The 22339-nt window shown below is 43.7% G+C and overlaps 2 protein-coding genes across 4 annotated transcripts in view; one reads left to right on the top strand and one right to left on the bottom strand.

Moving 5' to 3' along the window:
• The window catches only part of SMYD1 (SET and MYND domain containing 1), a 49763-nt gene extending 30930 nt beyond the window's left edge, over positions 1-18833 (bottom strand). For both annotated transcript variants that reach the window (XM_019970281.2, XM_019970280.2), the window contains exons 1-3: positions 18606-18833; positions 3015-3191; positions 297-510 (exon numbers count right to left, since the gene is read on the bottom strand). In XM_019970281.2, the coding sequence (XP_019825840.2) occupies positions 297-510; positions 3015-3191; positions 18606-18742 (528 nt within the window). In that variant the 5' untranslated portion in view covers positions 18743-18833. The remainder of the gene's footprint in view (positions 1-296; positions 511-3014; positions 3192-18605) is intronic.
• A 358-nt stretch (positions 18834-19191) lies between these two features.
• Positions 19192-22339, top strand: part of KRCC1 (lysine rich coiled-coil 1) — a 29873-nt gene continuing 26725 nt past the window's right edge. The window contains exons 1-2 of one of the 2 annotated variants that reach the window (XM_019970283.2): positions 19192-19259; positions 19775-19912. The gene's annotated coding sequence lies outside the window, so the exon portion shown is untranslated. The remainder of the gene's footprint in view (positions 19260-19774; positions 19913-22339) is intronic. The other variant, XM_070798791.1, reaches the window with a different exon arrangement.

Consider the following 22339-nt stretch of genomic DNA (forward strand, 5'->3'; position numbering starts at 1 on the left):
TCCAGAGCTTTTCTTGGCTTCCCCAGTCCACACTTTATCTTTTGATGCAGATCATTTTTAAAGTGTTTATTGAATTTGCTACAACATTGCCTGTTTTGTTTTGTGTGTGTGTGTGTCATGTGTGATCTTAGCTCCACAACCAGGGATTGAACCTGCACCCCCTGCTTCGGAACGGGAAGTATTGACCACTGGATCACGAGGGAAGTCCCTCCCCTTCCTCTCTGACCTGGCAGCGCTGGGGTCGCTGGCCCACCTCCACCCCACCCCATCCCCACGTTGAGCGAACTCTTACGCACCACACCGAAGATATGGGAGATGTACTGCATGCTGAACTGCTGGCTCTGCGGCGGCCAGTACTGCAGGAACGTGTCCACGTCCAGCCGCAGCTCCTTCTGCTCCTCCTCCCCGAAGTGCTCCACGTGGTTCTGCAGGTCGTCCACGGAGACCAGGCAGCCCTCGGTGAGCCCGCTACCCTCTCTCTCCACCCGCCACATGATGCGTGCCGCCAGCCTGTGCAGAAGGGTGGAGTGAGTGAGGGCTTACTGCGATCATTATTTCCACAAACACTTGTGGAGTGCCTCCTGCTGCCTGGCGCAGTGTCGGGCTCAAGGTAACAGTTCTGAACTAGATGGATGGAATTTCTTGTGTTGTGAAGCGTCTTAGAGTGGTGGTTGGTGGTTTAGTCACTAAGTCCTGTCTGACTTGCAATTCCGTGGACTGTAGCCCTCCAGACTCCTCTGTCCATGGGATTTCCCAGGAAAGAATACTGGAGTGGATTGCCATTTCCTTCTCCAGGGGATATTCCCCACCCAGGGATCAAACTCAGGTCTCCTGCATTGCAGGTGGATTCTTCACTGACTGAACTATGAGGGAAGCCCTTTTAGAGTCGGGGAGACCTAAGTTGAAAAGATAATCTAAACTAGTGCTAAGTGCTATGACCAAAATCAAACAGGGTGACCTGAGTGGGAGGGGGAGGGGAAGCCAAGGTGCTCAGGGGAGGCTGGAGGAGGCACACGGGGCTGCCAGTGGAGTGAATAGGAGCCAACTCTGTGCAGATGGGGAAAGAGCAGCGAATACAATGGCCCTAAAGAGAGAGAGAGCTTGGCATGATTAGAAGCAGCAAAATGGGGACTTCCCTAGTGGTCCAGTGGTTAAGACTATGAACTTCCACAACAGGAGACATGGGTTCAGTCCCTGGTTGGGGAGCTAAGATCCCACATGCTGCAGGGTCCAGTGAAAAGAAGCAGGGGGAAAAAGAAACAGCAAGATGCTGGGGCTAGGGAGCAAGGAGAAGAAAGCAAATAAAGGTGAAGATGGAAACAGAAGCCATATTTTGTGGTCTGGGAAGCCATGAGAGGGGCCTGGGGACACAGTGAGGTCCAGTTACCTGTGTCTCTCCTGACCCTGCGGCTAACTGAAATGAGCACTGGAGAAGTCTGATGACTCCACTTCTTACTGTGTGACTCTGGGCAAGTTGCTTGCCCTCTCTGAACCTCTCCAATGGCGAGTAAAGTGAGGGTAATACACATTCCATGCCAGAGTGCTGGTTCTCATACTGCCCTCCCTTTACAGAAGGCAGGAAGAGACCAAAGAAAGAGGCCCACCACTCCAGATTGATGGTGGCACTCTGAACCTGCAGGGCACTCACTTAGAAAGCTTGTCTTGGGTGACCACAGATAAATAGATCTTTCACAATACACATGTATAGCAAATCAACACAATGTACAATACATTTTAAATATCAATATCTTACGACTTAATCAATTACACCTCAATAAGAGGGAAATTTATAAGTAAATAAAATTGCACATGAAATTACAAAAAGAAGGAGTAGGGGAAAAGAAGAAGATTTCAACAGATGGAACTAAGGGGGACAGGAGATGGGGAGGCTGACTAAGCAATTTCATTTTGCAGTTTCCCATAAGTTACCAGGATATGATGATTCCAGTCTGGGCTTTAACTTCACAGTTAAAATGCTCAGTTCAAATGCTTCAGCATCACCATCCCCATCTCCTCCACTCTCCATTGCCAGCTTCATAAGCACCTACCTGCAATCTAGCATCAGGTCCTACCCTGGCAGAGCCTCCTGGACTTAGTAGCTCTGGTATTAAGGTATTGGCGCAGAGATTTTTGCAAATGCAAATGCATTTCAGGTATTTGTACTGAGTCCAAAGGGCTAGTGTACAACCATGGGGACGAGTGGAGCTGTGATAATTTGAAAAGTTCTATTTTGTTTAAAGAGGTTAGTTGCTATTGAGCTCTCATTTTGCCAAATCTTCACTTTTTTTTAAGAGAAGCCAGAAATCTTAATTTTTTTAATGTGCAACTTGCTAATTTTTTGACATAGCAGGTCAGTTTTTAATTAATTTTAATTAGAGTATACTTGATTTACAGTATTGTGTTAATTTCAGTTGCTAACCATAAGTTTGTTTTCTATATCTGTGACTCAATTTTTATTTGGTAAATATGTTCATTTGGACATTTTTTTTTTTTAGATTCCTCATATAAGCCATATTATATGATACTCAGATCACTTTTTAAAAATTAAACATTGAGGAGCCACACAGAACAAGTTTGCAGCCAGCTCCACCCAGTGGAAATTCCCTCATAAATGGGCTTCCCAGACCAAGTGGGGCGGGGCTTCTCTGATGGCTCAGATGGTAAAGAATCCACTCACAATGGGGGAGACCTGGGTTCAATCCCTGGGTTGGGAAGAGCCCCTGGAGGAGGGCATGGCAACGCACACCAGTATTCTCACCTGGAGAATCCCTGAGGACAGAGAAGCCTGGCAGGCTGTATTCACGGAGTCGCAAAGAGTCGGACACAATTGAGTGACTAAGCACAGCCCAGATCGAGGGAGAGCACAGAAGCAGCAATTGTAGTCTGTTTGGGGCTTTCTCTTGATTTGCTCTCAGCCCAACTTGCTTGGACTGAGGCGTGGTGCCCCCGCTGCCACCCGACTCCTCACCTGACATTTGGAAATGCAAAGCCCCACCCCAGGGCCCAGCTCTCACCTGATGTTCTCGTTGGGCACCTTGCCATATCTCTTGATGGCCGAACATTCATTCTTGTGGTTCAGCCAAGCATCTTTCTGGCAGGTGCGGTCACAGTAGTGGGCAAACTTGCACTGCCCACATCGATGGAGCTTCTCCTGCCTCTTGAAGCAGGTGTGGCACACAACATTCACCAGGCTGGAAATAGGGGGAGAAAACTCTGACCATGGGGCACCACACCAGCTGTTGGGAGACTGGCATTTGGGTATGGGCTCAGTGGGCTGTCCTTGCCTTTCTCAGCTTCAGAGTCCCACCTTTCAAAATGAGGGGCTTGGGTTTCCAAAGGTCCCTTCCAGCTGTAACCATTCTTTTTTATAATTTTATTTATTTATTTTTGGCCCTCCTGGGTCTTCATTGCCGTGAGGGCTTTCTCTAGTTGCAGCAAGCAGGGGCTGCTCTTTAGTTGCAGTCCCGGGGCTTCTGATTGTGGTGGCTTCTCTTGTTGCAGAGCACAGGCTCTAGGGCTCCAATAGCTGTGGGACTCAGACTCTAGAGCACAGACCCAATAGTTGTGGCACATGGGATTTGTTGCTCCACAGCATGAGGGATCATCCCAGATCAGGGATTGAACCCATGTCTCCTGCATTGGCAGGTGGATTCTTTACCACTGAGCCACCAGGGAAGCCCTGTACCTATTCTTTTGGCAGATATTTTTCAGTGAAACTAATGAAAGGGACACTGTTGAACTCTGCATATAAACCCTCCAGGTTAATTCAGTAAGTATAGATTTACGACCTGTATGCGTTAGGCACTGGGAATATCGCAAGTTGCTGGAGGAACAATTGAACTGGGGTCACCAGGCAGCATGAGCAGCACTATAGGAGGAGGGACGCAGGGTGTTCATGGATCACAACATAGGAGTTCCCCTTTAGGAACCGGGGACGTCTTCTAAGCCAAGGGAGTGGGTGGAAATTCCTCACAGTCCTCTTGCTGAAAGTCACAGGTCATTAGCATCATGGCATGGGAGAGAGCATTCTGTGTCACGTGTCCTTCTCGTTGTTGAAATAGACTGTCCTTTTCTCCAAAGAATAAAAAAGTCATAATTATCTACAGTATAATGGGACATGACCTGTTTTACCCAGAATGACATCTACATATTTATGTCACAGTTCTGTGTGTTTAGCAAGAGTGAGAATGACAGAGTTGCTGATATCACCAGTGTTACGTGATGTGTTCTCTTGGCTCAGAGAGAAAGTGGAAGTGATGGGTGGCCAACTCCACAAACCGCTGTGAGGTGCAATGCCAGTAATTAATCATAAAGTGCTCAAGGCTTTGAAAGGTTAGTGCTTACTTACAGGTTAGGTTATTCCCATAGTAATGTCTTCCTCACTCCCTTGTATTCCCTGAAGTTTTCCCAATGAGAGAGGAAGAGTAGAATTACTTATAATTGCGCAGAATTGCAGCCCGTTAATTACTATGCCACTACTACTACTTGGACCAGGAGAAGGCTAGGGACAGAGCCCCAAGATACTACAGTAGAGACCTCACCCCATACTGGGTGATGGAGAGACCTTTACAACAATGTATACAATCCCTTATCAGGCCTTGACTCAGTTCAGCCACCAGTTCAACAATCTCTTGCCCTCATTTTGTCTCATCAGAGTCTTTACAATCACTTTGTTATAATAAATGTTTAATTACAATTCAACTTCCCTGGTGGCTCAGACGGTAAAGCATCTGTCTACAATGTGAGAGACCTGGGTTCGATCCCTGGGTTAGGAAGATTCCATGGAGAGGAAATGGCAACTGGGAAGACAGTGATGACCTATACACTAAAGGGTTGCTGTGACGGTTTAACAAAAGAGAATTGCTTAAAAATATCTCTGAAAATTGCAAAGCACTGTGTAAATGGGACTCTTGTGGGGACTGAAAAAATGAGACTAAGGAGGAGAAATGTGGCTTGGTGAAGGTCATCAGCTAAGCTGGCTGGCAGAAGCAGTCTTTCTCTTGGAATCTAAGATGTGGTTTTAAGTGGGAAGGGATAAACTAGGAATGTGGGATTAACAGATACACACTACTGTATAGAAAAATAGATAAACAACAAGGACCTACTATATAGCACAGGGAACTATATTCAATATGTTGTAATAACCTATAATGGAAAAGAATCTGAAAAAGGATATATATATATGTATAACTGAATCACATTACTGTATACCTGAAACGTTGTAAATCAACTATACTTCAATAAAATAAATAAGTCAGAAAGTGGTATTAGAACTTTGTTTATTTAATTATAGTTGATGTATGGTATTATATGTCACAGGTGTACAATGTAGTGATTCACAAGTTTTAAAGGTTATACTCCAATATAGCCAATATTTTGTCATAGCTATAAATGGAGTATAACCTTTAAATTTTGTCATCACTGTCTTCCCAGAGATATTATTCTCACAGGGGTCCCTGGTGCCTGACACTGTTCCCAGCACAGAAGGCAGAGGAAGCTCCCAAACCTACCTGCTTCGTGTACAGCCCTGAGTGTGCCCTGCCCCAGCCAGCGGGTCCCTGCTCGCTCTTTCCTCTGCAGCCCTGGGTTGTATCATCTGTCAGAGTCAAGAGGGATGGAAAGGCAGCTGCTGCTCAACTCCTTGTATGGAAATAACTGGTTCCTGAACAGATAAATGCAAATAGAAGGCGCCTGCAAGGTGGACGAGCCCTCTAAAAACACAGCCAGAGAGGACTGGACCAACTGTCCTGGCTTCCTGGGCTACCTGAAAACTTGTAGCCTGAGAGGAGGTCTCCCCTTAAAAATTGCAGGGGAGAGCATCTGTCTTAAAGAAATCACATCTGGGAGGGGGGTTCAGGATAGGGGGACACATGTATACCTATGGCCAATTTATGTTGATGTATATGAAAAACCATCACAATATTGTAAAATAATTATCCTCCTATTAAAATAATTAATTTTAAAAAAGAACATCACATCCCCCAAGTACCCAGAGAACTTTACAATATTTTGAATTCCTTCCTCCTTCCTTGTTCCTTCCCATCTTTCTTCTTTTCACAAGTTTTTATTGGGCATAGTTTGCAACAATGTGGATGGACCTGGAGGGCATTATGCTTAGTGAAATAAGTCAGAAAGAGAAAGATAAGTAATGTTTGTTATCACGTATATGTGGAATCTAAAAAATAAAATCAACAGATGAGTGTAACAAAAACAGAAACAGACTCACAGATGTAGAGAACAAACTAGTGGTTACTAGTGGGGAGAGGAAAGGTGGAAGGGTCGTGATAGGGGTACGGGATTAAGAGACACAAACTACTGGGATTTCCCTCGCAGTCACGTGATTAAGACTCTGCGCTGCCAATGCTGGGGGATGCAGATTCAATCCCTGGTTGGGGAACTAAGATCTCACATGCTGTAATGCAGCCAAAAGATAAAAAATAAATAAAATTTTTAAAAAGAAGGTGTTGGTTTTAAAAAAAAAAAGTCTCATCATAATTGATAATGATTCCATGATCCTACCACCTCCTTCTGTAAAGACATATTTTTTTAAAAAAGAAATACAAACTACTATGTATAAAATAAATAAGCTGTAAGGAAATAAGCTAGAAGGATACAACACAGGGAAATATAGCAAGTGTTTTGTAATAACTTTAGATGGAGTATAATCTATAAAAATATTGAATCAGTGTGTCATACACTTGAAACTAATATGATATTGTAAATTATACTTCAAGTTTTGAATTTTTTGTTTGTTTTATGTTTTTTACTATATATATATTTTTAAAAGTAAATTAAAAGTTCTAAGTGTATTAAAAACCATTTATTGAGCATCTGTTATGTGCCTTGCCTTGAGCTAGCTGACAGAGATAAAGAAGATACAGACTTTGCCTTCAAGCAGTCCCCAGTTTGGGCTGATGCATAAACACATATAAGGAAGGTGAGGCATGCCCCCCAGGAATCCTGCTGCAGGATTCAAGGTCAAGGAAGGAGGAACCTGGGAAGGCCATCACCAAGGAGGCCGGGAGGCATGGTTCTGACTGTCTGAAGATGAGCTGAGTTATACATAGAAGGTCAAGTGCTCTGCCACGGACAGGCACTGGCATGAGTCAAGGGCTTCCATGGGGGGAGCAGTCAGGGCAGGTGTGTCTAGGAGACAGGAGGAACTGTTTGACAAGATCACATTACTGGGAAATAATGTTGGAAAAATGACTGGACTGTGGGGGACCTAGAATGCATCTTTCAGTAATAAGACCTTATTCTGCAGCTAGAGGGGCTGGGATGGAGGGGACAGAAGAGGTCCAGTGGAGGCTTCTGTAGAGAGGAGAAACATGGCCAGAGTTGGGATACTCTGTTTCTTTTTGCTACGGCATCTACCTAATGTCATTTTTAAAAAATTGTATTTGTTTGCTTTTGGCTTTGCCGGGTCTTTGCTGCTGCTCGGGCTTTTCTCTAGCTGTGATGGGGGGATGCTCTCTAGCTGCAGTGTGTAGCCTTCTCACTGCAGTGCCTTCTCTTGTTGCAGCGCATGGGCTCCAGGCGAGTGGGCGTCGGTAGTGCTGTATATAGGCTCTAGAGCTCCGTAGTTGTGGCATTTGGGCTTTGTTGCTCCACAGCATGTGGGATCTTCCCGGATCAGGGATCAAACCCTGTATCTCCTGCATTAGCAGGTGGATTCTTCACTACTGAGCCACCAGGGAAGCCCTCTAATCTTGTTTTTAAATGGCCCATGTCAATCCTTAAGGGATTCACATTTGCACAATTATTTACCTTAGCAGAAGTTAGGTGGTGTATATCCCTAGACCAGACCTAGAGATTTTTAACATTTCTTTAATTAAAATAGCAACTTTCAAGATTTTCTCTGCCACAGCTCCCAGGAAAAGGCTCACACACCTCACTCAGACCTGGATGCACCTCCCACACTCTACCAAACCCCTCTTCCCAGACTCAGAACACATCTTCAGATGCAAATGAGAGGTGACATTGTTTGGGGGACAACTTGGCATTTGACCTAATCTTTGCTTAAAAACACAAGCTGGAATCAAGATTGCTCGGAGAAATATCACTCACCTCAGATATGCAGATGACACCACCCTTATGGCAGAAAGTGAAGAGGAACTAAAAAACCTCTTGATGAAAGTGAAAGTGGAGAGTGAAAAAGTTGGCTTAAAGCTCAACATTCAGAAAACGAAGATCATGGCATCCGGTCCCATCACTTCATGGGAAATAGATGGGGAAACAGTGGAAACAGTGTCAGACTTTATTTTGGGGAGCTCCAAAATCACTGCAGACGGTGACTGCAGCCATGAAATTAAAAGACGCTTACTCCTTGGAAGGAAAGTTATGACCAACCTAGATAGCATATTCAAAAGCAGAGACATTACTTTGCCAACAGAGGTCCATCTAGTCAAGGCTATGGTTTTTCCTGTGGTCATGCATGGATGTGAGAGTTGGACTGTGAAGAAGGCTGAGCGCCAAAGAATTGATGCTTTTGAACTGTAGTGTTGGAAAAGACTCTTGAGAGTCCCTTGGACTGCAAGGAGATCCAGCCAGTCCATTCTGAAGGATATCAGCCCTGGGATTTCTTTGGAAGGAATGATGCTAAAGCTGAGACTCTGGTATTTGGCCACCTCATGTGAAGAGTTGACTCATTGGAAAAGACTCTGATGCTGGGAGGGATTGGGGGCAGGAGGAGAAGGGGACGACAGAGGATGAGATGGCTGGATGGCATCACTGACTCAATGGACGTGAGTCTGAGTGAACTCCAGGAGTTGGTGATGGACAGTGAGGCCTGGCGTGCTGCAGATGGGGTCGCAAAGAGTCGGACACGACTGAGCGACTGAATTGAACTGAACTTGCTTAAAAAGCTATTATCCCCAAACTTCTGCATTTAAGGATTAGTTAATCAAGTTTAGCAACACAGCTCACTATGGGTCACGTGACATATCAACATGTCTGACCTCTGCAGATGAATTAAAGTGCCAAATTAAATATATATGTCTAAATCTACTCTGTGGTTATCCTTAACATCAAATGCAAATGTTGAAGACTGTAACCCAAATACTTGCACAGTTACTCACTCATTTTCTGAACTATCTGTTCAGGAATTTCTCTAATCCCTTTATTAAATTATTTCCATTTATAGCATCATTTATATCCCACCACCTACCCATCAGCTGTTACCAGGTTAAGGTCACACATGTATTTGTGCATATGCCATGGTTAATTCTGGTGTTCCCATGGGTCCACATAGAATTACATGGGCTGAAAGCCCAGCCATCTCTGCTGGACCTGAAGAAGCGCAGAGCTGGCTTAATTTTCAAAAAAGCCCAGCTGACAGTAATTTGTTCTAAAATATCCTTCTTTTCAAACTCTTAGACTTAGAGAATGAACTTATATTGTTGGGGGAAAGGATGAAGAAAAGGGATAGTTAGGGAGTTTGGGATGGACATGTACACACTGCTATATTTAAAATGGATAACCCACAAGGACCTACTGTACAGCACAGGGAGCTCTGCTTAATGTTATGTGCAGCCTGGATGGGAAGGAGTTTGAGGGAGAATGGATCCATGTGTGTGTATGGCTGAGTCCCTTCGCTGTTCACCTGAAACTGTCACAACTTTGCTTGTTAATTGACTATACTCTAATACAAAATAAAAAGTTAAAAAAAATCTTTATTTTTCTCATATTTTCATCTTTGATTTTCCCTGCTCAGATGGATAGATAGGTTCTCTTGGGCACTTCCAACTCTTTAAACAGAATTATTTAGGAGTTGGTCAAGAACTTTAAAAAAAAAAATTCACTGTCCTTTTCACTTTTTAACATCATGTATGACAAATTGAATTAATAGAAAATGCATTTTATTGGTTAAAGTAAGCTGAAAAATAGCCCCCCAAAATGTCAATGTCCTACTCCTGGAAACTACATGAATTACCTTACATGGCAAAAGGGACTTGCAGATGAAATTAAGATTAAGAACCTTGAGGTGGGGAGGTAATCCTGAATCATCTGGGTGAGTCTAACGTAATCACTAGGGTCCTAACTAAGAAGGATGCAGGGGGTCAGAGGAGAAGATGCTACACAAGTGCATTAAAGATAAAGCCCAGAGATACAGGCAGCCTATAGAAGCTAAAAAAATCTTGGAAACATAGTCCTGTTTTATTTCAGATAGTAAATTTGTGTTGTTTAAACCACAAAATTTGTGATAATATTTTATACCAAGAGTAGAAAACTAATTGGGGCTTTCCAGGTGGCTCAGTGGTAAAGAATCCACCTGCTAATGCAGGAGACATCAGTTTGTTCCCTGGGTCAGGAAGATACCCTGGAGAAGGAAATGGCAACCACGCCAGTATTCTTGCCTGGGAAATTCCATGGATAGAGGAACCTGGCAGACTACAGTCCATGAAGTTGCAAGAGTCAGACACAACTTAGTGACTAAACAACAACAAAGGAAACTAATACATTGGTTTATTATTATAAACATTTTTTTCCTGTATCAAAATGAAAGTGTTAGTCACTCAGTCATGTCCAGCTCTTTGCAACCCTGTTGACAGTAGCCCTCCAGGCGCCTCCGTCCATGAATTTCCTCAGGCAAGAATACTGGAGTGGGTTGCCATTTCCTTCTCCAGGGAATCTTCCCAACTCAGGGATTTAACCCAGGTTTTCTGCATTGCAGGCAAGTTCTTTACCATCTGAGCCACCAGGGAAGCCCCTTTTCCTATATGCTGCTGCTGCTGCTAAGTCACTTCAGTTGTGTCCGACTCTGTGCAACCCCATGGACGGCAGCCCACCAGGCTCCGCCGTCCCTGGGATTCTCCAGGCAAGAACACTGGAGTGGGTTGCCATTTCCTTCTCCAATGCATGAAAGTGAAAAGTGAAAGTGAAGTCGCTCAGTCGTGCCCGACTCTTAGCGACCCCATGGATTGCAGCCTACCAGGCTCCTCCATCCATGGGATTTTCCAGGCAAGAGTACTGGAGTGGTTTGCCATTGCCTTCTCCTTTTCCTGTATAGTCACATGTATATTTCTGTTTCTTACCTACAAGTCTCTGGATCTAACCTTTCTCAGGCCCCAGAACCAGATCTTGATTCCTCTGCAATTAATAGATGCATATTCTTTCTTTTATTATGACTAAATATTAATAATTGACAAGAACAAAAGAAAATTAGGTAGGCAATGGTAGGCCCACTTGTGAGGGGTGGGTGGTTGGGGAGGATAGTGAAAAGAAATGACAGACAAGATCCTGGGAGACTCAACCCTTGCCCTGCCCTGTGTGACCTGGGAAAGCCTCACTAAGCCTCAGTTTCCCCATCTGTAAGAGAGAGGACTTGAATTAATTCGATGGGTCTCAACCTTCTTCTGGGTTGAGGACCATTTTGAAAGTAATAACTTTCTCCCCAGAAATAAAAAGCATGCATGCACATCCACATACATTTTGATCCTCCCGTCACAGGTGCTTCCCTAGCTAAGGATCCAAGAACCCAGGTCAGGAACCCATAGGCTAGAGATTCTCTAAATGTAAGACATCTGGGACTTTATCAAATAAAAAAAAGAAAAAATCGAATAGTATTTTTGGCTTCTAGAACTGCCCATGGCCACTTTCCTTATGAAAAGTATATTCGTTGTATGTGATGCTAAACTAAATCAAAACAAGCTTTATTCCTATATTAGCCTAACACCCCTGTCTTGCCACACTGTAGTCCCTTGCATGTCCTGAAAAAAAAAAACTCAGAAAATCTCAGACTGGAAGAGATCTTCAGGGTCCTATGATCCAATTCCCCTCTGTGGCCCAACTCGTACTCTACATCATCTCTGTTGTCATCAAGAAATACACACTTCCCACCTCCAGACTGCCAAAGCCCTGTTCTACCTAGAAGGCAATAGAAACTCAGTGTCGGGGGCTTAAAAGCTTACAGATGCTCCAGGGAAAGATTTGGAACTGATAACATCTTTTTTGTTGTTTAGTCCCTCAGTCATGTCAGACTCTTTGTGACCCCATTGACTATAGCATGCCAGGCTTCCCTGTACTTCACAGGGAAAATAGACAAATTGCAGAAGAAGAAACGTAATGACCAATAGGCATATTTAAAAGACCTTTCACCTCCTTAATAATAATAAATTCAAACAAAATAATTCTGGGCTTCCCTGGTGGCTCCGTGGTAAAGAATCCACCTGTCAACGCAGGGGACACAGGTTCGATCCCTGGTCTAGGAGGATCCCACATGCAGCAGAGCAGCTAAGCCCTTGGGTCACCACTATTGAGCCTGTGCTCTAGAGCCTGGGAGCTGTAACTACTGAGCCCACATGCCCTCAAGCCTGTGCTCTACAAGAGAAGCCACCGAAATGAGAAGCCTGAGTACCACAACTAGAGAGTAGCCCCTGCTCACCCCAACTAGAGAAAAGTCCACAACAAAAACCCAACACAGCCAAAATAAATAAACAAATTATACTAAAAATAATAATAATTATAAAATACATTTTAAAGATTAGTGTTAGTCACTCAGTCGTGTCCGACTCTTTGTGACCTAGTGGACTGTAGCCCGCCAGGCTCCTCTGTCCATGGAATTCTCCAGGCAAGAATACTAGAGTGGGTTGCCATTTCCTTCTTCAGAGGATCTTCCCCCAGAGATCAAATCGGGGTCTTCTGCATTGCAGGCAGATTCTTTACCATCCAAGCCACCAGGGAAGCTCCTAAAAATGAATCTGTCTGCCACTGCAGGAAGACACAGTTTCAATCCCTGGTCTGGGAAGATTCCCACATGCCGCAGGACAACTAAGCCTATGTAAAGTTAAGTACAGAGCAAAAGGAGAAGACAGAAACCTTGAACAACTCAAGCTTATCCACCATGCTTGGGGTCTCACCCACTTTCAAAGACCAAATCCATGAAAGACGACTCCTTGGTAAATTGACCTTATCCACCTACTTTGCCTTCATCCCCTTCCAGCATGAAACTCAGAATCCCCAAAAAGCATGACACACAGGCTCCCTTCTAAACGTCAGTTTTGGTTGATGCACAATGGCTGCCTGGAGTACCCTGTTAGAAAGAACAGTGAGGCCAAGTTGGAGTTAAGGAAGAAGGTGTTGCCTGATTGATTAGCCATGTCTCCCAGGGATCCTGGTGCCCAAGTGCTGCTCATTTGCCGGTCTCAATGGATTATCTCTGTTTTATTCTTGGCCTTTTATGTTTAAGCAGATGACCTGTTTTTCCAACCAAGCAAATTAAAGAGATTCTAACCAAACTAAGGGCTATATAATAAAGGCCTGAAGAGCTGCTCTGAATGCTAAGCCCAGTCTATTCTAGCAAAGACACAATTCAACTTGCAAGTCAACATGACACAGTGCAGCATTATATTTTAAAGCTAAATATCTCATGCATCATAAACCAGAAATTCCACTCCTAGGATACACACCCCATGTATCTGTTCACCAAGAGATACAAACAAAAATGTCCATAGCAACTACTTGCAGGAGGATGGAAACATAAATTGTGGTACATACATATACAGAGCTTACTCATTTTGTTAGTTACACAAAACCATATGGATAAATAATAGAAGAACATTTGAATGAAAGAAGCAAGAGCATAAAACCACCTATAACTGTATACCCCGGTTTAAAAGATGAAAAAAAAGCTATAAAAACTAAATTATATATTGTTTAGGAATATGTACATATATGGCAAAACTATCATTGAAAACATAGGGAAATAAGCAACATGAAATTCAGGAGACTACTATAGTTACCTTTGGGGCAAGTATGGGACAGGATAGGGAAAGATAGGCAGGATGAATGTAATAGAATGTTCTCATTAAGTAGGATGGTGGTTTCACAGGGGTTCATTTATTGTAATGCTTCATGTATGTTCGTGCGTGTACTCAGTCACTCAGTCGTGTCTGACTCTTTACAATCCCATGGACTTTAGCTGGCCAGACTACTCTGTCCATGGAATTTTCTAAGCAAGAATACTGGAATGGGTTGCTGTTTGCTACTTCAGGGGATCTTCCCGATGCAGGGATCGAACCCTCGTCTGTTGCATCTCCTGCATTAGCAGGCAGATTCTTTACCACTGTGCCACCTGGGAAGCCCTGTAATGATTCACAGAATATATACATATACATATATATATATATATATATATATATTTCATGTATTGTTTGCAAGAAGAGATTTTCATTTAATGCACTACTCAACTAAAGATAAAATCTTCATTTTGGAAGGTAATGCAGATAGCCTGGTTTGCAGTAACACAGTGTTAGAAAATGCTTCTTTCATAGGGTGACTTTTGTGGGTCACCTGGTCCTACTTCCCCAGTCAGGTTCCTCCCTTCCAGTGGCTGAATCTCATCAGGAGCCTAAAATTGGAGTGAGGATATGATGAGCAAAGCTTTCCTCTGATGCTTCTCTAGGCTGTCTCAGGTACACCTGAGCAGTTCCCTCATCTTTGCAGTGATGAATTTGATTTTATCTCTTATTTTTTAATTATGAAGCAGTCATTTCAATTTCCATATTTCTTTCTTTTTTATTCAAATATAGTTGACTTGAAATGTTGTATTAGTTTCAGGTGTACTGGGTAAATCACTTTAAAAAATAATCTTTTCGATTTTTTAAATCATTTTAAAGATCATTTACTCTAATCATCCTAATCTTTATTACTATTATAACAATGAGATTTTATTAACAGTTTATCTGCAACATGCACTAAAGTTGTTTTTATATAGTTATTACTTCAAATGAATGATGAATTTTTTTATAATAAGAAAAACATGTAAACAATCTGAATGTCCATTCATAAAAGAATGGTCAGAAAGTATGCAGTCTTAAACTCTACAAAGAGAGTATAGTAACACAGAAGATACCTAAATCATTAAATGAAAATCTTCCCAAGTCGGGAAGTGGTAAAAAAATCTGCCTGCCAGCGCAGAAGACACAAGACGGGGAGGTTTGATCCCTGGGTCAGGAAGATCCCCTGGAGTTACTCCAGTATTCTTGTCTGGAAGATTCTACAGACAGTAGCCTCGTGGGCTATAGTCCATGGGATCCCAAAGAGTCAGACATGACTGGGAATGCTCGAAGTTTAGATAAGATCCCAACTAATAGTACAAATAAATGAAACCTATGTTTTAAAATGGGTTTCCCTTGTGGCTCAGTGGTAAAAAATCCGCCTGCCAATGCAGGAGACTCAGGTTCAATCCTTAGCTTGGGAAGATCCCTTGGAGAAGGGAATGGCAACACACTCCAGTATTCTTGCCTGGGAAATCCCATGGATAGAGGAGCCTGTGGGGTCACAAAGAGTCAGACACGACTTAGTGAATAAACAACAACAACATTTTAAAATAAGCTGGAAGGAAATGACCACCATGTCAATGCTAGCTTCATGTGAAGATACATTTTTCTCTTCCTAAGTTTTACTCTTGTAATGGAAGGAAAATCCACTCAACTTCGGACACTCTTGAAAGGGAAACTGATTGGCAATACTGGTTTTTAGGGAGTTGAAGACACCCATGGATGTTCTATAAAAGGCAAGATGGCGACTCAGTAGTAGTAGTAAGATCATTGTTCAGAGTTTCTGTGTTTCTAGCTTTTTCTGTCTTACTTCTGAATCCAATTGATTCCTCAACTGCCCCCAACACACCCACACAAGTAAATAAAGTAAGACACACTCCCCCTGAAGAAGTATTACTGTCATCTCAGCCTCTCTAAATTCCTCAGCTGTAGCTAGCCATACACTCCATTCACAGCCTTTTCCCTGAAGGTCTTGGTGGGCAGGAAGAAATGAGAATTTGAATGCTACTTAAATTATCTCTGAAAAGCTGTGAAGATCATGGCATCCGGTCCCACCATTTCATGGGAAGTAGATGGGGAAACAGTGGAAACAGTGTCAGACTTTATTTTTCTGGGCTCCAAAATCACTACAGATGGTGACTGCAGCCATGAAATTAAAAGACGCTTACTCCTTGGAAGGAAAGTTATGACCAACCTAGATAGCATATTCAAAAGCAGAGACATTACTTTGCCAACAAAGGTTCGTCTAGTCAAGGCTATGGTTTTTCCTGTGGTCATGTATGGATGTGAGAGTTGGACTGTGAAGAAGGCTGAGCGCTGAAGAATTGATGCTTTTGAACTGTGGTGTTGGAGAAGACTCTTGAGAGTCCCTTGGACTGCAAGGAGATCCAGCCAGTCCATTCTGAAGGAGATCAGCCCTGGGATTTCTTTGGAAAAAATGATGCTAAAGCTGAAACTCCAGTACTTTGGCCACCTCATGTGAAGAGTTGACTCATTGGAAAAGACTCTGATGCTGGGAGGGATTGGGGGCAAGAGGAGAAGGGGACGACAGAGGATGAAATGGCTGGATGGCATCACTGACTCAATGGACGTGAGTTTGAGTGAACTCCAGGAGTTGGTGATGGACAGGGAGACCTGGCATGCTGCGATTCATGGGGTCGCAAAGAGTCGGACACGACTGAGCGACTGATCTGATTTGATTCTCAGGATGGTCATACAGTGAGTCAACCACCAAATCTAGATTATCAGAGACCATCTTAATTTAGACCACATCAGTGTCAGTCAGGTCACCCCAATTTGGGGGCTCAGAGAATACTGTCATAATGTTATCACAGTGGAGGGTTTTTTAAAAATAAAGATTATTACTACTGGTTCAGGAAGATCCACTGAAGGAGAGTATGGCAACCCACCCCAGCATTCTTGCCTGGAGAATCCCATGCACAGAGGAGCCTGACGAGCTACAGACCACGGGGTCACAAAGAGTCGAACACAACTAAAGCGACTGAGCACGCACGCATGCAAAAGTGTAGTGGTCAAGTATGGACAGGACTGTAGGGGAAATGGGAATGTAAATTTAATAGATTCTCTTTGGAGGGCCTGTTAAAATGGAAAACAGCACACCCCAAGGCACGGTGATTTTTCTCCTAGCCAGTTCGCCTAGAGAATAATCACACATGTATGCAAGTGGACATGGTCAAGGATTTCAATCACAGAAACATTTGTTTTTATGAAAAATTGGAAACCACCAGATGTCTCTCAACGGGGCAATAGATTTTTGAAAGTTCATATATTCATATGGTAAAATACCCACAGCAGTTAAAATTGGTGGTCCATATAGCATATGGATCAACGTGGATAGATCTACATGTTGAGGGAGGGGGAGGAAAAAAAAAAGCCCACAGATCTTTGAGGATTTAAAAGAAGTGGCTATAGATTTAACGGTTCCCATGAGGATAAATATCAAAACATGTTGTTTAGTGAAAGGAGCAAGTTCAAGGATAACATCGAAAGTATGATATTATTGGGAGTTCCCTGGTGACCTAGTAGTTAGGATTCTGTGTTTTCACAGCCATGTCCCAGGTTCAATCCCAGGTCAGGGAACTGAGATTCCCCCAAACCACACAGTGTGGCCAGGAAAAAAAAAAAAGTATTGTGCCATTTCTGTTAAAAAGAAAAAACAAACTACAGCTATGCATTTTGATAAGTACAGATATATATATATATAGGTATCTATCTATCTATCTATATATATCTATACCTATTTCTACAGGTAAAGAGATGTAATAGTACAAGAACATTCTAGAAGGAAACACATTAAAATTAAAACAAGGATTACCTCTGAGGAAAGACAGAGGAAACTGGGACCTGGGGTGGGAAAGGTGAAACAGGACTACAGGTCATTGGTGATATTCTAATTTTCAAAGGTAAATGGATTCCAGTGTTACTTGTGTGTTTGCAATTACTTTTTTAAAGTCTCAGCAATTACTTAATCTTCTAATATATCTATTACACCTCAGAAGCGAAAAATATGGAGCCTTCCATAGAAGAATGTCTCCTAGACACCACACCCCCTTTTCATTCCCTTTCCCTCCACCATCTCCACTCACAGCACTCCCACTCGGGCAAGTTCACTTATGTTCTGAGTGCTTGTGTTGTGCTTAGTCGCTCAGTAATGTCCAACTCTTTGCGACCCCATGGACTGTAGCCCGCGAGGCTCCTCTGTCCATGGGATCCTCCAGGGAAGAAAACTGGAGTCGGTAACCATTTCCTTCTCCAAGTGATCCTCCCCACCCAGGGACTGAACCCAGGTCTCCTGCATTGCAGGCAGATTCTTTACTGTCTGAGCCACCAGGGAAGCCCAGTGTCCTGAGAGTATGCCCTAAAGCCTTCAATCACCTTTGCAACCCTCCTAGGCACCAGAGCAAATCCCATGCAGAGAAAGTAACGCCAGCAAACAGCTGTGCATGTACCCGTCATTATCAACAGCCACATGAATTGTATCCCTTCCCATGATTATTTTTTTATTAATTGGAGGATAATTCCTTTACAATGTTGTGTTAGCTTCTGCTGTAGAACAATGTGAATCAGCTATATGTATACATAACCCTCTCCCTCCCACCCTAACCCTATCCCCCCTGCTCTGGGTCATCATATCACCAGGCTGAGCTCCCTGTGTTACACAGCAGCTTCCCACCACCTACCTATTTTACACACAGTGGTGTACATATGTCAGCGCTACTCTCCCTCAATTTTGAGAGCAAAGTATTTGAGAGTGTGGCACTGGCCAAATCACCAGGAGTAAAGAAGGCAAGAACCCATATTCCATACCTGTCAAAAACTACAGCGGAATAAGCCCGCTCGGCAAAGATGATGTCGGCAGCACAGAACTCCTTCGTGGCCTTCAGACCTCTGCCTTTGCCCTCAGCAGTGAAGACCTCCACATTCTCCATTCCCCCTATTGTCATCTCAGAGTCTTCGGGCAGCTCGGCAGATATTTAAAACTGAGCCAAGTCCCTTGTCCTCGCAGCTATTTCAGCACCTTCAGCATCCCAAAGAGCAAGTCTATAAATGGACAAGCACCTCCCCTTCCCTACCCCCTCCAGCCCCTGGGCCCTCTCTCACTCCCCCTTCTGCTTCTTTTCTTGGAGACCGGGATGGGGGAGGCCAGAGGACAGTGACCCAGGAAGGATCCCCTCCACCGCCCAGCCAAGCTGACGAAGTAGAAAAAGACCATGGGCTGGTGTGCTTCTCAAATTGGGCCTGAAAACTTTGGAAAAGTTCCTTTGCAAGGAGTAGTAAGTCCTGGATTGCAGTCGTGCTCAGCTTTAGTTGGAATGGGCAGCACTTGGTCAGTAGGGTATTTTTAGCAACCAGATGCCTCTGTCAATCCAAAGCAGAGACAGCTGAAGTGGTCCAAGAGAAGAGGAGAGGTGATGTTTGCTGCTCTGGGACCCTTCAGCTGTCAGACTTGGACTTTCTCAAGTGAGATGGGGCCCTTGTTTCCTCCATGGGTAGACTATTGGCAGAAAGTAACAGATGATAAATTGACCCTTTGCCATATACATAACCTCTCTCCTCCCTGGTGGCTCAGACAGTAAAGAATCTGCCTGCAATGCAGGAGAGTCACGTTCAATCCCTGGCTCGGGAAGATCCCATGGAGTAGGGAATGGCAACCCACTCCAGTATTCTTGCCTGGAGAATCCCAGTGGGTTACAATCCATGGGGTTGCAAAGAGTCGGACATGACTGAGCGACTAAGTACTCTCTGGGCCCCAAGGGGCCTCCCTCTTCTCTAATATTCCTTGACTCTCCCACAGTGCCCCTCCCAGGGCATGGAGGTCTGAGCATTCTCTGATGAATGCAGGTATGTTGGACCACAGGATGTGTTATGAAAGGAGGCTGGCTTTGAAGAAGAAAGCCCTCATATCTATCATTCTGTCAAATCTCCCTTAAACTTTATGTCTGTTACCAGAAAAGTACCAATACCTTCTTTCCCAGGAATGAGGACATTGGAAGGATTAGTCTAAAATCCCAGCTATTGAACACTGTACGCCGCTCATCTTGACCATCAGACAGCTCTCACTGAGGTTGAAAAGAAAGACACTTGCAGATCTGGAGCTATGGCTTATCTTCCAGGTAATATTTTTCGTTTCTGGGATGCATCTGTTTACGGATTTCTGTGCTCTGGGTTTCTGTAAGTGTACTAGTTTACAAGCACTGGCTTCTGAGTTAGACAGGTCTGCATGTGAATTTTGAGCCTTCTAGGACCATGGGCTTCCCAGGTGGCACTAATGGTAAAGAACCCGCCTGCCAATGCACGAGACATAAGAGACCCAGGTTCGATCCCTAGGTGGGAAAGATCCCCTGGAGAAGGGAATGGCAACCCACTCCAGTATTCTTGCCTAGAGAATCCCATCGACAGAAGAGCCTGGCAGGCTACAGTCCATAGGATCGCAAAGAGTCAGACATGACTGAAGCAACTTAGCAGGACAACTTTGAGATAGTACCTGTAAAACAAGGGTGATAATTTCTACCTCACTGGTAAATGAGATAATAGGTACAATGGATATGGCACAGCACTTGGCTATGTTCATACAGAACTTACTAAATGATAGCAAATTTATTTTATTTATTCTGTCCATTTTCTTCCCCCAAACCATCAAGATACATTCAAAATTCTAATGTGTCTTCAACCCAATTGCATCTCCTGATGCTTCTTTGCTCTTGGAAGCAGCTGGAGAATCGTCTGTCAGACCTTGCACGCATGCTAGGTCACTTCAGTCGTGTGAGTCGTTGCGACTCCATGGATGGTAGCTCGCTAGGCTTCTCTGTCCATGGGATTCTCCAGGCAAGGATACGGAGTGGGTTACCATGTCCTTCTCCAGGGGGTCTTTCTGACACAGGGATTGAACCCAATTCTCTTGTGTTCTTGCATTGGCAGGTAGCTAGCACCACCTGGGAAGCTCTCTCCATGTATCCCAGTTTTTAGGTCATAACACATAGTACCTGGAACTAGAGAATAATTCAGTGAACTCTGATCTATCCCAAAGGGCAAAACACGTTAAGATATTTAAAATTGGGTGCCCCAAAAGTAAACATCACATGCTCTTGGGGGAAAAAAAGCAATTAAATAAGAGTTCTTCAGGTTAGTCTCAAATGAATGTCTGCACCCACGTTGCCTGGCAAGAGCCAGGGTCCACCCTTGGGAGCCAGCAGCTCTGCCTGGTAGAGATGACCTCATTGTCCTCTAGACACAGGTTCAGCCCAACCCAAGGTCAAGGAAGACATCTACCTGCCTGAAATCGGAAAGAGAGAAGGAGCATCAAACCTGGTGCTTTAGTTTCAATGGTGAGTCTCAACCTTCTCAGAACAGCAAGATTATATTATTAAAACATGGTAGAGGGCAGTGCAGTGGATGAGAATGCAGGGGCATGAGTTCAGTCCCTGGTTCGGGAATATTCCATATGCCATGGAGCAACTAAACCCATATGCCACAACTACTGGGCCTGAGAGCTGCAACTACTGAAGCAGGCATTGTCTTTGGCCTGTGCTCTGCAACAAGACGAACCACCGCAATGAGAAGCCAACACGCCACAACTAGAGAAGGCCCACACAAACCAACAAAGACCCAGTGCAGCCTAAATAAATAAATAAAATTTAAAACATGGTAGACAGAATAATGGTTTCCCAAAGATACTCAGGTCCTACTCCACAACCCCGTGAAGATATTATCTTACATGGCAAAAGGGACTTTGCAAGTGTGATTAATTAAACCTCTTGAGAGAGGGAGGATTGTCCAGTTGGCCCGATGAAATCATAAGAATCCTTATAAGAGGGAGTTGGGGGGTGATCAATGTCAGGTGGAGATGTAACAATGGAAGCAAGAAGGTCAGAGTCAGAGAGAGAGACATTTGAAGATGCTATATGGTTGGCTTTGAAGTAGGAGGAAGGAGCTATGAGCAAAGAAATGCAGGTGCCCTCTAGAAACTGGAAAAGGCAGGGGTATAGCTGCTCCTCCAAGAGCCCCCAGGGGGAGCATGGCCCTGATGACACTTTGATTTAAACCCAGTGAACCCTCCGTTTCTGGCTTCTGATAACTGAATTCTAATATAATAAGTTTATGTTATTTTAAATCACTAAGTAATTTGTTAAAAAGCAGCAATAGAAACTAACACATACAGTATTATACTTTGTTTTACATAAGAGATACCAAGGGAACATTTCATGCAAAGATGGGCTCGATAAAGGACAGAAATGGTATGGACCTAACAGAAGCAGAAGATATTCAGAAGAGGTGGCAAGAATACACAGAAGAACTGTACAAAAAAGATCTTTACGACCCAGATAATCATGATGGTGTGATCACTGACCTAGAGCCAGACGTCCTGGAATGTGAAGTCAAGTGGGCCTTAGAAAGCATCACTACAAACAAAGCTAGTGGAGGTGATGGAATTCCAGTTGAGCTATTTCAAATCCTGGAAGATGATGCTGTGAAAGTGCTGCACTCAATATGCCAGCAAATTTGGAAAACTCAGCAGTGGCCACAGGATTGGAAAAGGCCAG

Source organism: Bos indicus, chromosome 11 (assembly GCF_029378745.1).
Source record: "Bos indicus isolate NIAB-ARS_2022 breed Sahiwal x Tharparkar chromosome 11, NIAB-ARS_B.indTharparkar_mat_pri_1.0, whole genome shotgun sequence".
Classification (NCBI taxonomy): domain Eukaryota; kingdom Metazoa; phylum Chordata; class Mammalia; order Artiodactyla; family Bovidae; genus Bos; species Bos indicus.